At 38.1% G+C, this 19,351-nt stretch overlaps 1 protein-coding gene across 1 annotated transcript in view; it reads left to right on the forward strand.

Annotated features, from left to right (window-relative positions):
• Positions 1 to 19,351, forward strand: part of GNG2 (G protein subunit gamma 2) — a 117,307-nt gene that overhangs the window by 80,349 nt on the left and 17,607 nt on the right. The window contains exon 3 of the mRNA XM_032482034.1: positions 11,264 to 11,379. Within this exon, the coding sequence (XP_032337925.1) occupies positions 11,293 to 11,379 (87 nt within the window). The 5' untranslated portion in view covers positions 11,264 to 11,292. The remainder of the gene's footprint in view (positions 1 to 11,263; positions 11,380 to 19,351) is intronic.

A 19,351-nucleotide genomic window follows, 5' to 3' on the forward strand; every position in this document is an offset into this window, starting at 1 on the left:
AAGTTACAAGTCCCTCTCTTCAACAACACTTCTTATTGCATGCAGTTACTCCCAACTCAGGTAACTCAGGTAGGGGTGGAAGGCAAAAGGTTTTTCCCCATTAAGAATCAGTGTTGTAGCATTTCTAATGATACATAATCTGGAAAGGTAATTAAGAACACAATCCCATTTCTAATAGCAAAAAGAATAAAATACTTAGTAATTAACCAAAGAGATAAGAGACTTGTACAATAAAAACTATAAAACATTACTGAAAGAAATTAAAGAATACATAAATAAATGGAAAGACATTCCATGTTCATGGGTTGGAAGACTTAATACTATTAAAATGTCAGTATTACCCAAAGCAGTCTACAGATTCAATGCAATCTTTGTTAAAATCCCAGTGATAATTTTTAAAGAAATAGGAAAATCCATCCTAAAATTTGTATGGAATGTCAAGGGCCCTGAATAGCCAAAAGAACCTTGAAAAAGAACAAGTTGGAGGAACCACATGCTTCATAATTTCAAAACTTACTACAAAGCTACAGTAATCAAAAAAGTACGATACTGGCATAAAGACAGGCATAGACCAATGGAATAGAACAGGGACCCCAGAAATAAATCCTCATATATGTAATCAAATGGTTTTCAATAAGACCAATTCAATAGAGAAGAACAATCTTTTCAATAAATAGTGCTGGGAAAATTAGGTATCCATATGCAAAATAAATAAATAAGGTTGGACCCTTACCTTATACCATATACAAAAATTAACTCAAAATGGATCAAAGACATAAACATAAGAGCTAAAAGTATAAAACTCTTAGAAGAAAGTGTAGGGGAGGAAAACTTTTCTCTGTAATTACCTCCATTTCTATCAAAGATAGGCATACTGAGACTAATTTGTTCACAAATTAAGTCTAGTTTCAGTAAAGTTGGCCTGATTATTTACATAAGCGCAGCTAGAATAGTGATTAACCAATATGGACTCTTGCAAAGTTTGCTTTGCTGGACCTTTTTATAAGGAATCTCAGATTAAACCCTTAAAAGCCTCTCTAGGCTTGGAAGCCAGGCAGAGGATTTACTATCAGATTTTGCCTGCAATACCTGTAGATTTTGGTGGATTTTTCTCTTTTTGAGGTCTGAAAAATATCCTGAGGTTCCCAGGCCCGCCAGGAAGTGACTTTCCTTACCTGGTAAGGCTGCCAGGAACCCTGTAAGCAGGGTTGACTGATTTTTCCAAAGAGCTTATATTGGCTCATAAAGTCAACCTTAGTTCCTTAAAGCTTTCTAGTTTTACATCTGAACCTACATATGTCTCTCTTAAATAAGACATTCCAGTCAAAGCCTTGGTAATATAACCAGTGTTTCCAACTGTGTCCTGTTACAAGGAGAACAGTTATTTATACAACTTATGCAAATAATTAAATTGCCATGAAAATAAGAATACTCAATTGAAAATTTCTTAATTCTCAGTGGATCAAGTAGGGAGAAAAAGTTAATGTCTTATCTTTGTTCAAAAAGTGTACTATACCAAATTGTTCTAAGTCATGGGTAGCTTAAGAGAAAAGGGAAAAAATTTTCCTTAAATCTGGAAAAAAACAAAACAGTACAGAATCAGCAATGTTTCAAACAAAAAGTTATGAAAATTATAATCATCCTCTTCATTCAGTCCCATGTAATTAATTCTTGATGATCTTGATCTTTTGTTAGCAGTTTTATGAATCCAGTTTTCCTTAGAGTTCTGTAAATCTCTACCCATTTCAGTGGTATGATCTGAAAGTTATCACAATCTTGTATTCTATAGTACTTCTCAGAGTCCTTCCCATGAATTTCTCTGAAGATGAAACACATTTGTAAACGCCATCAAAGTAAAACAATAACTGTAAATGACAAAAGAATTTAAAATGGCCAGAGTTAAAGATCTAATGAGAGCTTGTGGCAATGCTATTCACAAGGGAATTTGGTTATTTCTGTGACATATATTCTAAGATAATAACTAGTGATAACATTATACCAGACTTATCAGATTTCCAGGAATTTCAAATAATTTTTGGAACACTTATATACCTATACAAATATAGCATAAAGAAGGCTGAGTATTAACTTATTATTTGACAATGCTTCCCATGTAATTTAACATATCAGTTAAGTCTAATTAGTTAAATAGTTAAATATTGCCCCCCCCACTTTTTTTTAATAAGTAGAGAGAACAAATCTTTTGAGGCATTCTAGGTCAGGGACCTTTTGGAAAATCCCAAGTTACTTCCAGGTCAAAAGACTTCATTCAGAATTTGATTTTGGGAAATTTGTCAAAAATATCAAAGGGTTTAGATACTTGACTAAATAGGATCACAGATAATTATGAAATAATATTTAATTATCCATTTAATTAAAATGATAAAAGATTTTAAAGGCAAATACAAAAGATTACATAGTTTTAAGCAAATCTTAGCTTTTATTATTAAGACTTAGTTAGGTAATCAAAGACCTGATAAAGACAGCATGAAGCACAGAAAATTACTTTAGTACAACATAAAATCTTTGCTTCCTAGGCAGATTACTTTATTAAGAGGTAAAGAAAAACCTTTCATAAGCTCTTATCAGGAGCAGGCCAAATGTTCAATAAAACTTGCCCTTTTAGCAAAGGAAAGAAAATTAAGTTTTAGTTTTACATAAGCACACTACTGATAATAAAGCTTATTTTTAAAACCCTTATATTAACAATTCAATTTTAGCTAGCTTGATTATACAAGGTAAAATTCTCTCTTTCTCTTTTGCTTCCCAACTTTCTATTTTCATTTATTTTGTCCTTTGTTCCCCCCTTTTCCCATTGTGAAATAATCAGCCTTACTTTAGAACAAAATTACTTTCATTTCTCTTAACAAAAATGTGTCTTCATACCTCATACCTTTTTTTAACCCCAAAACACAACCTACTTTCCCTGCACATATTTTTTCTTATTATATCTAGTAGTTTCAATTACATTTATTAATTAGAATTTTTAATTCTTAGAAACCTTATTAGTTTCTAGTAAAAACCAAGAAGTAAGCAGTTATGAGCTGTGTGTTATATCAGCATTTGGATTGGCAAATTTATGAATACATTTTATAATTTCTAGAAATATGTTCCTTCATACTGTATCTTTCAATGTGGTACATTATATGCTTACTAATAGACCCAAATATCTTTAGTTTCTCTGTAATAAGAAGCAAGAAGTGGGTAAACTTTTGTTCACTAATTAATGTTTCTGTGTTTTATCTCATTTGGAAATTATCTAGCTATTCAATAAATTTCTATCATTTAATTTAACTTAAAACTCTAAGGGTGTAAGTTACCAGAGAGATTTGGGAAACTATTTAAGTAGACATCATAAAATATAATTATTATTGAAAAGTTCGCTTGAAGATTTTTATGCCACTAACATTTATTTAATTCACTTGTTCCCAAAAGTCATATCGAGATTACTCATAAAAATTTCATGAGACATCAAAGCAGCCAGCCATGATTTTAATTTATTTTTCTTGTTTACAAATTTTGCAATGCAGATAATATGAGTTTACTTGACTAGTTACCCAAGTAGACTAAAAGTTGCATGTCTGCATTATATTTAATGCTGATAATGCTGAAGACATGTCTATTTTAATTAAACCAACAAACTTAAACTAGCACTTATTTAGCAAAGATTATCCCACATCATGTGAACTTGAAAACATTTGAATTAGTTTCTATATTTGAGTTAAACTTAATTCGTAAGAATTATTTAAACTTAATTCGTAAGAACTTAAGTTTAAGCCAATTAAATAGAGCTTGTTTACAATTTAAGTATGGCAATACCATACAGACATAGAAAGATATCACACAGATATCACATACATTTATACTTTATAGCTTTCATTCTAAAATTTTAGCCATGAATACAGTAAAAGAACACTCACTTGTTTATAAATAACAGTTGAATTCAAATTCTATCCCTGTCAGTCAGAACAGGTTAAGTCTACCCTCTCAAGTGGCTAAAGCTTTTTATTAATGTTGGACAGAAAACTTAAAATTTGTGTTTGGCCTTGACATGTGATCTTCTGAACACTGAGGACTAGATTTGGGCAAAGGAACTTTTAAAGGAGTGTGTATTTTTAAATGCCCTCCCTTCCCCCTTTTTTCTTCAGCCTCAGGCTGTTGTGGGCTGTATTTTAGTTACCTCCTGGAGTGTCTACATTTCAAACACTTGATAAGATTTACATCTTCAAGGGACAAAGAAAGAATATAAGTTTTCTTCTAGGACTTTTGGAGTATATTTGTTATTATTAGAAGTCTGGGGTAATTACTATTGAATTTTTTTCTTTTTTTTTTTTTTAAGTTCAAGACAATTATACTTTCAATGTTTTGATTTTTTAAAATATCTGCAAATTCCTGAAGGCAAATGGGAAAAGGTCTGAGTGGACTTTGAGTCGCTCTCAGAGTTATGCTTTTGTTTTTCTAAAGGTTCAAGTTGCAAATTGAGTATTATTGATTATAATTACTTTTCTTCTCCTACAGTCCTGCAAGCTATCTTTAAAGAATTGGGTAGCTGCTTCCATTAGAATGCTGGTTGACTAATCTACCCCGACACACTATTTGGAATTTGCCTTCTTAAATTTAGGAGAAATTTTCCTATTAAGGAGGAATTAAAAGATGTCTGTGCTCTGGAGCTTCAGGGCTTAATGCAGTATGCCTTTGAAAAGTCTGTATAAAGCTTTCAATAAAGGCCTTTGAACGTTCTCCTTTCTGAGTGCACAATTTAACCTTAGACCAATTTACCTTAGGTGGGAAAGCCTCTACCTTTGCTTATATTCACAAGTATTACACATAATATTTAATATATAATGTAATATATTTGCTAAACATTAGTCTCCAGCTGATCCATTTCCTGACCATTTTATAGGAGGGCCTGTAAGAAATTCTGGTTGTCTGTTTCCTCTGTGAGAAGGGTTGTAAAAAGCCACTAAGCTTTTTAATTCCTCTTTAAATTTGGTAGGAACTTCTGAAAGAGGAGGTAAAAGGGCTCTGCAATTTAAAAGATTGTTGCTCTCTAGGGAATATGGATTTTTGTGTGGGAGGTCCAGGATGTGTCTGCAAAGGACATTGTATAGAAAGCTGGCAGAGCCTGATTCCAGAGCCCTGGAAAGAAGGAGTTGTAGGGGACAGGCAAGAGAAGCTTCCTGTCCGTCCCGGGTGCTCCTGTTAAATTTACTTCTGGCTTTCAGCATTTACACGAGTAGTAACCTATATACCTGGGGCCTAGAGGTCAGAGTGCGCTCTGTAAATCTTGTAGGGAAAGGAAAGTTAAAACAGGCAGCTGGGTGTTTAAGGTATTTTCTGTGGAAGGTGGAGTTTAGGGAGATGAAATTTGCTGAGGAGATGAGGCCAGATTTTTTAAAGGGGAATTTATGTTGGATGTGGTCTTTAATTTTTGTTCTAAGTCTAATGTCTGGTTTTTTTTTTATCTTGTTGAGAGAGTCCCTAAGGCTAGCCATTATATTCCTTTGTGTTCTTTTTAATTTTGTCTTTCCATAGTACCAGTAAGACAATCATTTAGGATGAGAGCTCTTGTAAAAAATCTCTTTCTTTCAAATATGACCAGTTCAAAGGATCCAGTGTCTGGGTAGGAACTTATATTAATCTCAATAGCAACTCAAACCAATAAGCCATTTTAATGGCATAATTATGGATGCAACCAAAGGAGAGTGCAAAAGATACAGCCCTCACAAGATCCAGAAAGTTCATTCCCAGAGTTAGCCTAAGAAAGCAAAGACCTTTGTTGTCACAGGCAGCAAGAATGATGTAGTGAAGTGTCTCCGGTCTCTCATGGGAATCTGAGGTGCTTCCAGTCCTGGACGTACTAATCTGTGACACCAGGCATGCATTAACGGAATGAGACTTTTCCAGCACTAACAAGGCAATAAAGGCTGAGATGACAAAGGCCTCTCATGGACCAGGACCCCTTATGACAAAGTCCCCTGAGAACTGGCACGGTTGGACAAAGAGAACACTGCTTGTGACTTCATGTCTTGGAATCCAGTGTATTCAACTGGCCACCAAATGCAAGCTATTACTTGCACCCTCCGGCTGGCAGAAACCAGAGGCTATTCTTACGGTCACAAAATCATGCTCTCAGGACATAAAACAAAACGAAAGGAAAACCTCACCCAGTTTTTACATAGAGAACTCACAACAGTATTTGTCTAAACAGATGCTAGTCTGATGAGAACCATGAACTCAACTGTCTGTGAAGCCAGCTCAAACCACAGGCTTCTAGCTTGGGAGATAAGCTAACTTTTTCTTACCATAGTCTCTTTTTACGAAAATACATATTTCAGTAAGGTTCCTGACAGTTCCCTTCACACCAGCAGACGATCCTCTGATACCAGCTGGGTGTCCTATAATTTAACTTAATTCTGACACCAACACAATCTATCTAGGGATAGCATCAGTTCCATAGGTTAAGAGTTCGATCCTACAAGACTGCCTTCTCGCCACCAGCACACACAATTCAGACCCTGGTCGCAAGCCCAGGTTGTTAGGTGTACTTTTGACTGACTGACTATAAATCAGAGGTTCCCATGCCCTCCTCCTTGGTTTCAGTTAATTTACTAGAACTCAGAGAAATATTTCACTTACTAGATTACCAGTTTATTCTAGAAGGATGTAACTCAGAAACAGCCAGGTGGAAGAGATGCATAGGGCAGGGTATGGGGAGAGGATGCGGAGTTCCCATACCCTCTCTAGGCAGGCCACTCTCCCAGCATCTCCATGCCTTCACCCACCTGGAAGCTCTCCAAACCCTGTCCTTTGGGTTTTTATGGAGGCTTCATTACGTAGTCATGATTAATTAAATCATGGGTCACTGGCTATTGATTCAACCTGCAGCCCTTCTTCCCTCCCAGGAGGGTGGGGTTGGGGGATGGGTACTAAAAGTTCCAACCCTTTAATCACATGGTTGGTTCCTGGCAAAGAGCCCCATCTTCAGGTTGCCTACAGGCTTTCCAAAAGTCACCTCATTAACATAACCAAAAACCTTTATTGGTCTTACTATAGGAGATTCCAAGGGTCTTAGGAGCTCTGTGCCACAAATAGGTCAAATATATCTATTTCTTATAAATCTCAGTATCACATACTTCTTTGGAACACTGGTCTGGGACTCCGCAGTTCTTTCACTTTTCAGGAAGGGGATTTCTTCATTGCTTTTATGGGAGAGCAGCTGGATGTGAAAAAGAGGACAATGCATTAAGTGATTCTAAAAGTGGCACTAGACTTTGTTGGGTCATATGGTAAAACCAAACACATACAGGATGTATCTTCCTAAAACTGGAAGCGCAAACCAAAGCCTACATCTACTTTTCTCTGTAAATCCATTTAGGTTTTATGTGTTCTCTCCCCAGCATCTCTAGACTTACCTCCTGCCCCATCTCTCTTGTTTTCCCATCTCAATACCCAACCTTCCCACTTTCCTTCTCTGCCTGCACAGAGGTCTCCTTCCATGATAGGTAGAATAAAGACCCCCAAAGTTGTCCACATTCACATATCTGGAACCTGTAAAGGGGAGTTAGGTTTTTAAATAGAATTTAGATTGCTGATCATCTGACCTAAAGATCCCAAGAGATTATCCTGGATTATCATGGTGGGCCCAGTATGGATACAATGGTTCTTAAAATGGAAGAAGGAGGCAGAGGAGAGTCAGAGGTGACTTCAGAAGATGTCAGAGTGATGCAGAGTGAGAACTCAACTCACCTTTGTTGGCTTTGAAAACAAAGGAAGAAGCCAAGAGCCAAGGAATGCTGGCAAGCTTTAGAAGCTAGAAAAGGAAAGGGACCATTCTCCCTTAGCCCTCCAGAAGGAATGTAGCCTGTTTTGTTTTTTTTTTAATTGAAGTATAGTCAATTTACAATGTTGTGTTAATTTCTAGTGTACAGCATAGTGATTCAGTTATACATATATATTCCTTTTCATATTCTTTTTCATTATAGGCTATTACGAAGTTTTAAATATAGTTCCTCATGCTATATAGTAGGATATTGTTGTTTATCTCTTTTATATATAGTAGTTAGTATCTGCAAATCCTGAACTCCCAATTTATCCCTCCCCACCCTCTTTCCCCATTGGTAACCAAAAGTTTGTGGGTCTGTCTCTATTTTGTAAGCAAGTTCCTTTGTATCCTTTTTTTTAGATTCCACATATGAGTAATATCATATGGTGTCTTTCTTTCTTTTTCTGGCTTACTTCACTTAGTATAATGATTTCCAGAACCATCCATGTTGCTGCAAATGGCATTATTTTGTTATTTTTTATGGCTGAGTGGTATTCCATTGTAGAAATATACCACATCTTCTTTATCCAGTCATCTGCTGATGGACATTTAGGTTGCTTTCGTGTCCTGGCTATTGTAAATAGTCCTGCCAATACCTTGATTTTAGCCCAGTGAGACGTATTTCAGACTTTTAACTTCCAGAACTGTAAAATAATAAATTTATATTTCTAAAGCTACTGAATTTGTTGTAAGGTATTACATCAGCAATAGAAAACTCATACACAGTCTATTTTAGCCCCCTCAGGACAGCCACAGCTTTCTCCAGGAAACATAAACAGGCATCAAGACCTCAACATGCCTAGCTACTCAAATGAAAATAATGGGTCATTTCATAAGTTAATGGCAGATCTGTCAGCCAAAAGCAGAGAAGCCCTCGATCATGGTGGTGTAAACAAGATAGGTGCTTATTTTTCTTCACATAAATGGTAGCCTGTTCACAGCTGGCATGGTGGCTCTACAGTATCAGTAAGGACCCAGCTCCTTCCTGCCCATCCTGAAGTGTAGCCTAGGGTTCAAGATGGAGCTCTGTGGTCAACGTGAATACCTTCTAGGCCAGTAGCAGGAGGAAGCAGAGGCCCATCCCTTCCCTTCAGGGACACTTCTGCTTTTATCTCATTGGCCAAGATGTAGTCATATAACCACATCATGCTGAAAGGGAGGCTGGGGAATGTATCTTTCAACAAAATATACCCAACTAAAATTCAGGGTTCTTGTGGTCTCTATTAAAAAGAAAAAAATTGTTATTACTAATGAAAAGGAGGCGTATTAGAAGCAAGCTGTGGTCTCTGCCACAGGTTACTGTGTGATCTGGTTTAGATTCAAGGGCAGAAGAATAGCTGGCCAGACTCCCAGAGCTCCCTCAGGTCCAGTGAGGATTTGGTAATTCTGTGATGGTCTGTATCTTAGTGTGATAAACTGTAGTTTGGAAGAAACGTTAACTTCACGGAACAGTGTCCAGGGGCTTGTAGATCATGGCTCCTTCTATCTTTGGATGAATGAAAGAGTTAGGCTACCCTACTGGATAAATCAATGCTCCATCTTGGCCTGGTGAAGTGTTATGAGGCTCTTAGATGTTCATTTTATTTGGGGGCATGTAATTTACCAGTAAGGGTGAGATAACTGGGTCTCTAACCAAGCTGATGAAATCAGTCGTTAAAGCCTCCTTCATTTTTTTGTTTTTACATTCAAGATCACTCTCTTGATCTTCAAGCATTTGAAAGTAGAATTCAGAGATCTTTGTGGCTTCAAAATTCTTTCCATCTTCCTACCCATTTTATTATCTCCAAAACCTTTAAAAATAAATTGAGGAAATAGCTAACTATCTCCCAATTTGTACTGTAAATGCTGTTGGGCTGAGTGGCTTTTGCAGCATTTTTTAAAAAATAAGTCTCTCAGAAGGGACTTCTTTGTTTACAGAGAGTTATGCCTAATTTCTTACTTTGTCTTAAAGTACTAGATATCAAGAAGTAAGAACCAAAGAAGATAATCTGTAGACTTTTGCTTTTTTGGTAATTAAAATTGTTTCTTGATTTTAGTAGATAAGTAAAAACACATGTACTGAACTTATGGGTTATTCTTCCTTCCCCAGGTTTTCTGTATGCCCTCTTTCCTTTTTGAAATGGTAGCCTGATCCCACTTTATCCCTAGATAAAAATACTTCCCAAAGCTAGCAGAAGTCATGGTTTTTAATCTAATGTGTTTAGAATAAGATTCGACTGGTGTTGACTGAAGCAGTGTTTAATGCTTCTCATTTCTTTGGTTGTGCGCGCTAGTTAAATTGCAGCTCTCAGACACTGCTTCACTATTGGGTGTCAGTGACCTCAAGGGACACATTCACACAGATGGTCCTGAAATAGCATATGGCACTTTGACATAGAGAGCAAGACCTGGTCAGAGTGTGGGGGAAATGGGCACAGAAAATAAAATAGGCTAATTTCAGAGATGAACAACAGGAATAAAGTGAAATGGTGGGTCAAGAAATCATTGAAAGAGAGATGAAATTGTGATAGGACTTGAAGGGGTGGGGGGCAAGGGTGAGAGCCACTCTGGCAGAGCCAGAGACAAAGAAACCATCTCACCATTTACACAGGTACAGAACTCCCCTCTCTAGACATTTATGTTCTATTTCCATATTTATAAAAGTTTGTCTGTTGTACTTAATTTAGAATACCACTGGTGAACTCATTGATGTGATTAACAGTTTTGACATAGCAGTCCCTCCCCCTTGACATTATAGTGTTCCTGAAGAATTATGAGTAATGTGATTGATTGTGAATCAAGCCATATTTCAAATCAAGTGGAAAGAAAGGACCATTTAAAATGATGGTAGATAAACAACACAAAAGAGCCACACCTCCCATTGCAGTGTCTCTGCAGCATAACAGACTGAGATGCTTACAGTTAACGAGAGAATTGGCATTTGAGCCCATCAAGAAAACATTGCAAATATAGGATCGTGAGTCCTGAAGGATTGTATAATTTACCATTCCTGCCTCTACTCACCTTTCATTCCTCATCCTCTGAGAGCACTCAACACAGCATCTGACAGTAGCAGTACCGAATACGTAACAACACTAAAATGATGCACATTGTCACCCAGTTACCATTTTGAACTTATCTCATAAATTAAGTTAAATTTAATAACTTGCTTTCTTAAGGTGGCAGCACATCGTATTGTGATACAGTTAACATTCTTTTTTTAAAATTTTTTTTCTTTGAAGAAGGCATGGAAGGACAGAGGTAGGGAGTCGGAAAAGTGAACCACATCTTCTGATCTGCCTGCCGCTAGACTGAGTGCTGAATTGGGGGTGTAGATGGCTGGAGGAGCCAGGCCTGACTACAGCCACTCTTTTGGGATCCCCCAGTGAGGATGACCTTATACCTTTAGCAGCTGGTGAATTCTCTGATGCATCTTTTCCTCCTTGTTTTCTTTCCTAGTGTGTCTGAAAAACCCACCCAGCATTCCAATGGCCAGCAACAACACCGCCAGCATAGCACAAGCCAGGAAACTGGTAGAACAGCTGAAGATGGAAGCCAACATCGATAGGATAAAGGTGAGGATGGTGTAACTCACACAGCACATCTAGCCTTGATTGTAAGGAGCATGACTTGCAGCTTTCTATGATTTGACTACTCTTCTCTGGATAGTGATGAGGCCAGTGATGGTGGGAGAGAAACTTAATGATTAGGCACAAGTTCATTTTTTCTAATGTGTCTTTGCCTTTTCTGGATTTCTTCAGAATAAAATGACAGTATAAATTAAAACTTGTTCTCCATGTAGAATTCAAAACAAAACTTAGGCTCATGGTGGAATTCTAGCCAAGGGGTTTGGAGAACCCATAAAACCCATAAAAGCAGTCCACCAGCTCACTTCTCTGACCTTCTTATCTGGATTTAATTTTTTCTATCCTGATGTAGGTTCTAAGTTTTAATGTCTTATCTTTCATGTCTAATCCTTCTATCCACCATTACAGGTTATTATTTTCTTTCTTCTTTGTACCTTACTGGATTTTTTTCTTCAAAACACAGATATCACACATGGTCTTCCTGAGAAGTCAAACAGCATACAGCTTTAATGGAAGTTCATAGTTAGTTCTTTCTTTCTCTTACTCCCCAGATCTAACCTGACAGCTTTGCCTTGAGTTGGATCTAGCATTCTGAGCCATGACTTTAAATCCAAAGCCTTTGTTGGCAGACTTTCAGTGCAAATTGACCCACACAATGTCATTACTAACAGATAGCTACTGCAGGATGATGATAAATTTTTGTTAGTTATCAAAGCTTCACTTCCCCAGAAGACCTGAGCATTTTATGAAATGCAACTCAGAAACATGTTTCATTTTACTGAACTTAGAACATTCTTCCAATTGCCTTTTTTAAACTAGAAGATTTTTCCTTTTTTGTCCATACCTGACTCAGCAACCTGAACAATCCAGCCATCCTTTGAAATGTGCTTCCAAGGGTCAATAAATTATGGCTCAGGAGCCAAATCCAGCCCCTTGCCTGTTTTTGCCAATAAAGCTTTATTAGAACACAGCCCTGCCCATTCATTTACATACTGCCTAAGGCTACTTTCACACTACAACAGAGGGTGGAGTAGTTGCAGCGGAGACCATGTAGTCCACAAAGCCTAAAATTCTTACTCTCTGGCCTTTTAGAGAAAAACTTGGCTGGCCCCCACCTTTGAGCAATTGTTCTCAGCCCACCTGTACATTCAGATCATCCAGGGAATTCTATAAAATGACCAATTCTAAGACAACCCTGTAGACCAGTTAAATTAGAAATTCTTAGGGTATGATTCAGGCATCAGTATTTTTTTTAAAAATTATCAGTTAATTTCAACGTATAGCTGAAGTTGAGAACCATGATCCAATGGGAAGGGGTTTGCTCCTTATAATTCCTGTCAGGTCTGTGCTAGAACTTGAATAGTGAGCTAGTCTTCAAGAGTAAGCTGAGCAAATATCCACAGACATTTTTCCATCTAGCCCTAATCTCCTTTGTAAATTTTGAGTCCTGGTAATGGGCCACAAAATGTCAACAGCTTGTCCTCTTCTTGTAACAGCTTTAATTCTTCTTTATTTACGAATGAGATAAAGGCTCCTCACCATCTGCCTTGCTCCTTTATTACCTTCCTCTTCTCCTTTTTTCCCTTTGCCTCTTCTTTTGTATTTCCTTGCTAAAAAAATTTACGATGTGGCAGGTGGGCACAGCACCTGCTGAGAAAAGTGAGGTGGCCCCAGAATTGAATCTTCCAGTTCTTTTTTTTTTTTTTCTGATAGGGGGTGGTTCTGCCCATGGACCTTTTGGAAAGTGCCACTTTGCCTTTTGGGTGGCCCACTGAAGACAAAAGTGTTTATAAAGCACTATTTTGGTTGGCATTTTCTGTTACTACTCAGCATCCCCAGGCCTGCATCCTGAAAGAGGACGCGATGGTGTTGGTGGTGATGAAAAGCAGACAGTGGGAAGAACAGGACAAAAACAGACCTTTTCAGCCATAGGTCAGGCCTTCATCACCTCTCACCTGAACTACTGACTGCCAGGCGCACTTAGCTGATCCCTACAACCCCATCTCAACCCCATCTCAACCCCATCTCCATCCCGTCCATCAGTTACCCTCCATATTGCTGCCAAAGACAACTTTCTACCTCATTAGGTTCCTCTCCTCCTGGAGATCTTTTCATGATTCCCATCACCTGGAAAATAAAATTCAGACTCTAGCAGAGTATGCAGGGTCCTTCTGGCCCCTGCCCCTCTTTTCAGCTTCATCTCCTTCTTCTCACCCAAATGCCATATTGAACCACTTTTCATTCCCTTGATGGATATTTCGAACACCTGGAACATTCTTTTCTCCTCTCTACACTTCTGCTTTTCCAACTCCAATGACTCTTTGAAGATTCAATAATTATATCTTTTAAGAAGTTTGCCCAGACCCTCATCATAAGGTTAGATTTTTGATGATTTTTGGTTGTTCCTGTATTTCTTTTTCTAATAGATATGTCATTGAGTGTTTTCTAAATTGCCAGGCCTTGGAAGGTCCTAGAGATATAGAGCTGGATAAAGATGTACACATTATTCCTTCTCTCAAAGATCTCCTATTCTAGTCAGGGGGTGCCAAAAAAATGAACAAGACCTATTATTAGCATAAGTAAGATATCCAAAAAGCATAAATTACCAAATATCATCAGAAAGAAACCAACACCTCACTCTGATTCCTTTTGTATACTACTTCTGAAGAGACCAAGTAAACCCCTATGAAGAGAGAGACAAAGTGTTAGCCTAGTAAACTAAACAACGCATGATTACTTTCCTAGGTGATCGTCACTTTCAAATCTCTGAATTCCTCTTGACGTCATTAGACCTTAAATAGTTACAAATACAGCAGCAGCCAGTATTTCAACATTTGTTCTGCACATCAGAGCCAGGCAGGCATGCTGTGGTGAAGTGTCAGATTATTTTTAGTCTAGCTCTTGGTTAAAACTGTAACTGTTGACACAATTGCCAGCTAGCTAGTTTAGAGTTGGTTATCTGCCCTTAGGAGTCCCTTCAAGGCGTCTAATTATTCAGGCTTCTCCACCTACTTTCTATGTATGATCCTGTCTGATGGAAAAGTCTTCTCTCTGAAGATCCCAGGTTTGTGATTTTCCAGTAAGAGTAGTGACCTCTTCAAGCTATAAAGATGGCATTGTCTTTATGCCCATGTGGCAGAGTCGAATGCATCTGAGGCAACAGGGTGCAAGGGAAACAGGGCACAGCTGACACTGGAGCTTTCGAGGGTCCCTTACGCAGAGGGTGGGCCTCCCGAATATCTTGGGCTGCCTAGAGTAGCCCTACCACGAGAGGCTCTAAATTGTATACTCATTTTTAAACCTTCTTGTTTCCTATCCCTTTGCATCACAGATCCTGGGAGATTTGGGCTAATGAACCCATTATCTGTTCATAAGCCTCAGGCATATATAAATGATACTCCTAGCCTCTCTGTGTTTCTTTGTTAGCATTTCATTCAAGGGCATAATGTAAAGAGAAACCAAAGGAAGCTGGGAACAGCACTGGGGATGGGGCAGAGGGAGGTCGTGGAGATGGTGACACTCAGATGTATGAAACAGCAAGATACACTGACGTTGAGCAAAGGCTGGTGAAAGAAAGCTTGTCCTTCGAGCACAAGTCGAGAGAGCCCATATAAAAGCAAAGGACAGTAGGACTTCAGTAAATCTATTCATCACTATATTAGGACTCTGGGTTTCTAATAATAGAACCCAACCCAAACTAGCTAAAGCCGAAAGAAGGGATTGATTATAAAAGATACAAGGCGTCTCAGAAGCTAAGAGCAGAAATGTGGCTGGGTAAGCAGGGGAAGTGAGAACTGGAAGGCCATGGGCACTGCAAGTGCTCTGTGACATGTCTCTGCTTCTCTCTGTGTGTCTGCCTCTTTCTTTTCCCAAGAGGAATAGATTTCTCAGCTGTCTGTTCCATGTGGTGGACACAGGATGGCTGCCCATGACTCCCAGCGTCACTTGTCACACTATGAAGAAAGAGAAAGATTCATTTAATCCCTTTTAGTCTCACTGCCATATTCCTAGATGGTATATTTGTTCTACCAAGAAAGAGCTGCCTGCAGCTTCAGTCCACTGACATTAGAATTGAACCCCACTGCACAGTCATGGCTCCTAGAAATTAACCCACCCATATAGACGGGAAGGGGGTGGATAGTTAAGGAGGGGTGAGAACCACTGTCAGCTGGAAGGAAGCCCTTTAACAGAGGGTGTTGTTGACATCATGAATAATGTAGATGTAAGCCCAAAAGGAAACCAAGGTCAAGAGCATGGGTGAAATGATTGCCTTTTACCTAATTGGATGCTCCTTAAATTGGCTCCACAGAAAAATGTCAAACTTACTTCTCATTTCTCCCAAATGGTTCCAATAGACCTTTCCAGCTGGCTCTCCTCACAGTCCCAAGGATGTGCTATGCATATTCCCATTCCCCTTATTCTGAGTCCCTCACTGAGAACACTCTTCCCCTTACATTTTTTCTATCTATGATAGACTAAATGCTGATATCCTTCCCCAAATCCTAACACCCAATGGAATAGTATTTGGAGGTGGTGCCTTTGGGGAGTGATTACATCATGAAGGCAGAGCCCTCAGGAATGGGCTTAGTGACCTTATAAAGATACCTTCGAGAGCTCCCACACCCCTCCCACCAGGTGAGGTTATGGCAAGAAGGGCATCTATGAGCCAGGAAACAAGACCCTCAGTGGGCACTGAATCTGCCAGCACCTTGATATTAGACTTCTCTGCCTCCAGAACTATGAGAAATCAATTTCTGTTGTTTACAATCCACCCATTTGGTTTTTTTGTTTTTTTTTGTTTTGTTTTGTTTTGTTTTGTTTTTGCCGCAGCCCAAATGGACTAGGACATTATCCAAATCTTACCCCTCTATTTTGGGTCAGCTGAAATCCTCACTTATTCATGGGTCTCTTTTTCCATTTGATCATATTTACTAGTCAATTTACTAGTAATTAATTTTACCTTCATCAGATACATTTTTCAAACTAGACTACATAGTCCTCTACTTCAAAGACCTCATCATCTACTTCTTGGTGATGACATACACAGGCAGTCAGGAAACACTTTTTTTAGTGTATAGCTTTAAGTTCATGTACGAAGAATGTCAAGGAACTATATTCTGTGTGACATTTCCGGTTGCATGTATGGTTTGGAATTTCCCAAGCATGAATGTCATTGGTGAAATAAAACCGTAGTAGTAGGAGAAAATATAGTGAAATGCCAAAAAGAAGGGCAGAATTGATCATTTTAAGGATATGTAAATTGTTTCATGTCATGCGTTAAGATTATACGTAGCCAACATTTATAGTATATCTTCCTTTGAAAACAGTTCAGCAAAAAAAGACTGATTTTCATAACTGACAAACATATGTAATTATTGAACCAGATGTAACCATTTCTAAGAACTAAATCATCTTTCTAACAATTGACTCATAACTGAATTGAACTTCAGGGAAATCTGCACTGAGAAATGGGCTAGTTGGATACCATGCTTCACTCTAGAGAGGGACAGATATCCCAGGTTTGGGTGTTTTCAAATATTTTTCCAGCATTTAAACTGAAAATTTTAACATCTCTTCCCTAAAATGCTTACATTCTATTTATTAGGAAGACTGAGATTAAATTTTCCTTATAGGGCAATTGAGAGTATTTTTCAGGGTTAGTAAAAGTGGTATAGTGTGTCAGGGACTTATAGAGGAAAGGGCTATGTTCATAGGTGGCCAGTCGTAATTCATTTGTTTTGCTGAAAATAAGACAAAAAATTTAAATTGAACTCAGGCATTTCATTAATTGAGCAGAAAACTTCATTTTTTAGGGTTATATAATTTTTTAAATTCAGCAGATACTTGTTAAGCACCAAGGCTTGTGCATTATACCTAGGAACTAGAGAAGTAGTACGATTAAACCTTGACATTTTGAATGAAAAGGAATGTATGTATGTATATGTATCACTGAAACATTATGCTATACACCAGAAATTGACACAACCTTGTAAACTGACTATAATTCAATGAACTGAATGCATGATCAAAAAAACAAAACCAAAAAACAACAGCAGAGTGACACACCAAATGCTGGCAACAATTTAGAGAAACCTGGTAACACATAATTTTGGTGAGAATGTAAAATAACATAGCCACTTTGGAAAACAGTTTTATATTTTCTTTAAGAACTATACACACAATTACCAAAAGATCAATCAGTCACACTCCTGAGCATTTATCCCAAAGAAGTGAAGACTTATGCCCACACAAAATCCTGTCTGTGGATGTTGATAGCAACAGTGTTCAAAATTGCCCCAAACTGGAAACAGCTCCAGTGTCTTTCAGTGGATAAGTGGTTAAACAAACTGTGGTATATCCATACAATAGATCACCATTCAGCACTAAGTAGAAATGAGCTATTGATATCCAGCATGAATGGATCTCAAGAGAATTATGCTGCATGGAAAAACATATACATACATACACACACTCGCAAAAGATTACATACTTTATGATTCCACTTATATAACATTCATTAAAAGAAAAAAACTTGATAATTCAAAATCCCTAGGAAATGAATTTTTCTGAATTGCCTAGTTTTTCAGGCCAGATGAAGCTCTCCCTTCTTAAAAGGGTAACTGTTTTGGATGATAATTTTGAATGTCTTTCTTTTTTTTTATTAAATAGAGTAAATTAAATATCATGGACTTTTCTTGATGACTGTTTTGAAAATTAATTCTTCTATTCCCATTTTTTTTAACCCTATTTGTATGTACTCTCAGTTAAATATCTCCTTGGAGGAATGGGAGAGGGGAGACTATTTAGAATATTCACTTTCTCTAATATCACAACAGAGTTTGGTCCTGAGTATTCTTCACCATCACAGTGGAGAGACGCTCTAGACTCGCCTTTGGCCACCAGCAGAGATGCAGGAACCGTGGTGACACAGGGCGTCATGGCCACGTGGTGCTTTCCATTTCTGACCTTCGTGATCTTACTCCCTGTAGCACCTCTCGTATTTTCCACATAATTCCAAGGCATGTTGAAGAAGCCTGAGGTTTCTTCTGCACTTACTGATACTCGAACTAGATGTTTTCATTTTCCCTTACTTGAATTGCATTAGTGATTCAAAGACAATGAACCACATTAGTGATTCAAAGACAAATAAAGCCTTTAAAGTAGCCAGCATCTTTTGACCTGAGTAAGAAGACCTTTCTAGACAAATACCAGGTCAGTCTCTCCTAGTTTGAACATTTTATGATCTCTTCTCAGAAGTGTAGCAGTTTTTTTGTTTTGTTTTGTTTTTTTTGTGTGTGTGTGTTCAACTTTCTTGCCAGGCTTGTGACAGGCCACCGTCAATGTTCACAATAACTTCTCATTTTAAGCCTCCATCCCAGTATGATCTTTGAAGTCCTTTTAAGCAACGAATTAAAATTATCAACCCTGGATGGCTCCATTCATGCAGGCAACTCAACTGAAGGAGTAATTGAATGAGTGATAATTTTAACGCACAGGCAGCTTCCCACGTGCGTAGGCAATGATGACCTGTCAGTGCTTCTTGGCCTCATGGCTTGCAAGTATTTTGCAACATTAATTTTAAGATGTGTCTCAATTTCATTATGCAATAAAGACAGAGCTATAGCCTTACATACTGTTTAAATTTTGGGGTCTGGTTTTCATCCTTACTGATAACTGCTACTTCTCAGAGCTGTCAGGGCATCTGTCTAGAGTAGGTTCCTATATTTTCAGAGCCTAAAATCAAGTCTGGTGGCTTTTATTGGGACTGTCTAGACTCCCTCTCCCCTCACTCCCTGGTTCTCAGCCCCAGCCTAGTTGGATGAGGTTGCTGGATAACGGGGTTTCAGCAGTTGTCAATGTAGGGAGATCCTTGCTCTTATCAAAAGTAAATTCCTTCATTGCACAACAGGGTAGGGAGTATCTCCCTAATCAAGGATGTGCTCCAGCAGTTCACTGCCCA

This window comes from Camelus ferus, chromosome 6 (genome assembly GCF_009834535.1).
Source record: "Camelus ferus isolate YT-003-E chromosome 6, BCGSAC_Cfer_1.0, whole genome shotgun sequence".
Lineage (NCBI taxonomy): Eukaryota > Metazoa > Chordata > Mammalia > Artiodactyla > Camelidae > Camelus > Camelus ferus.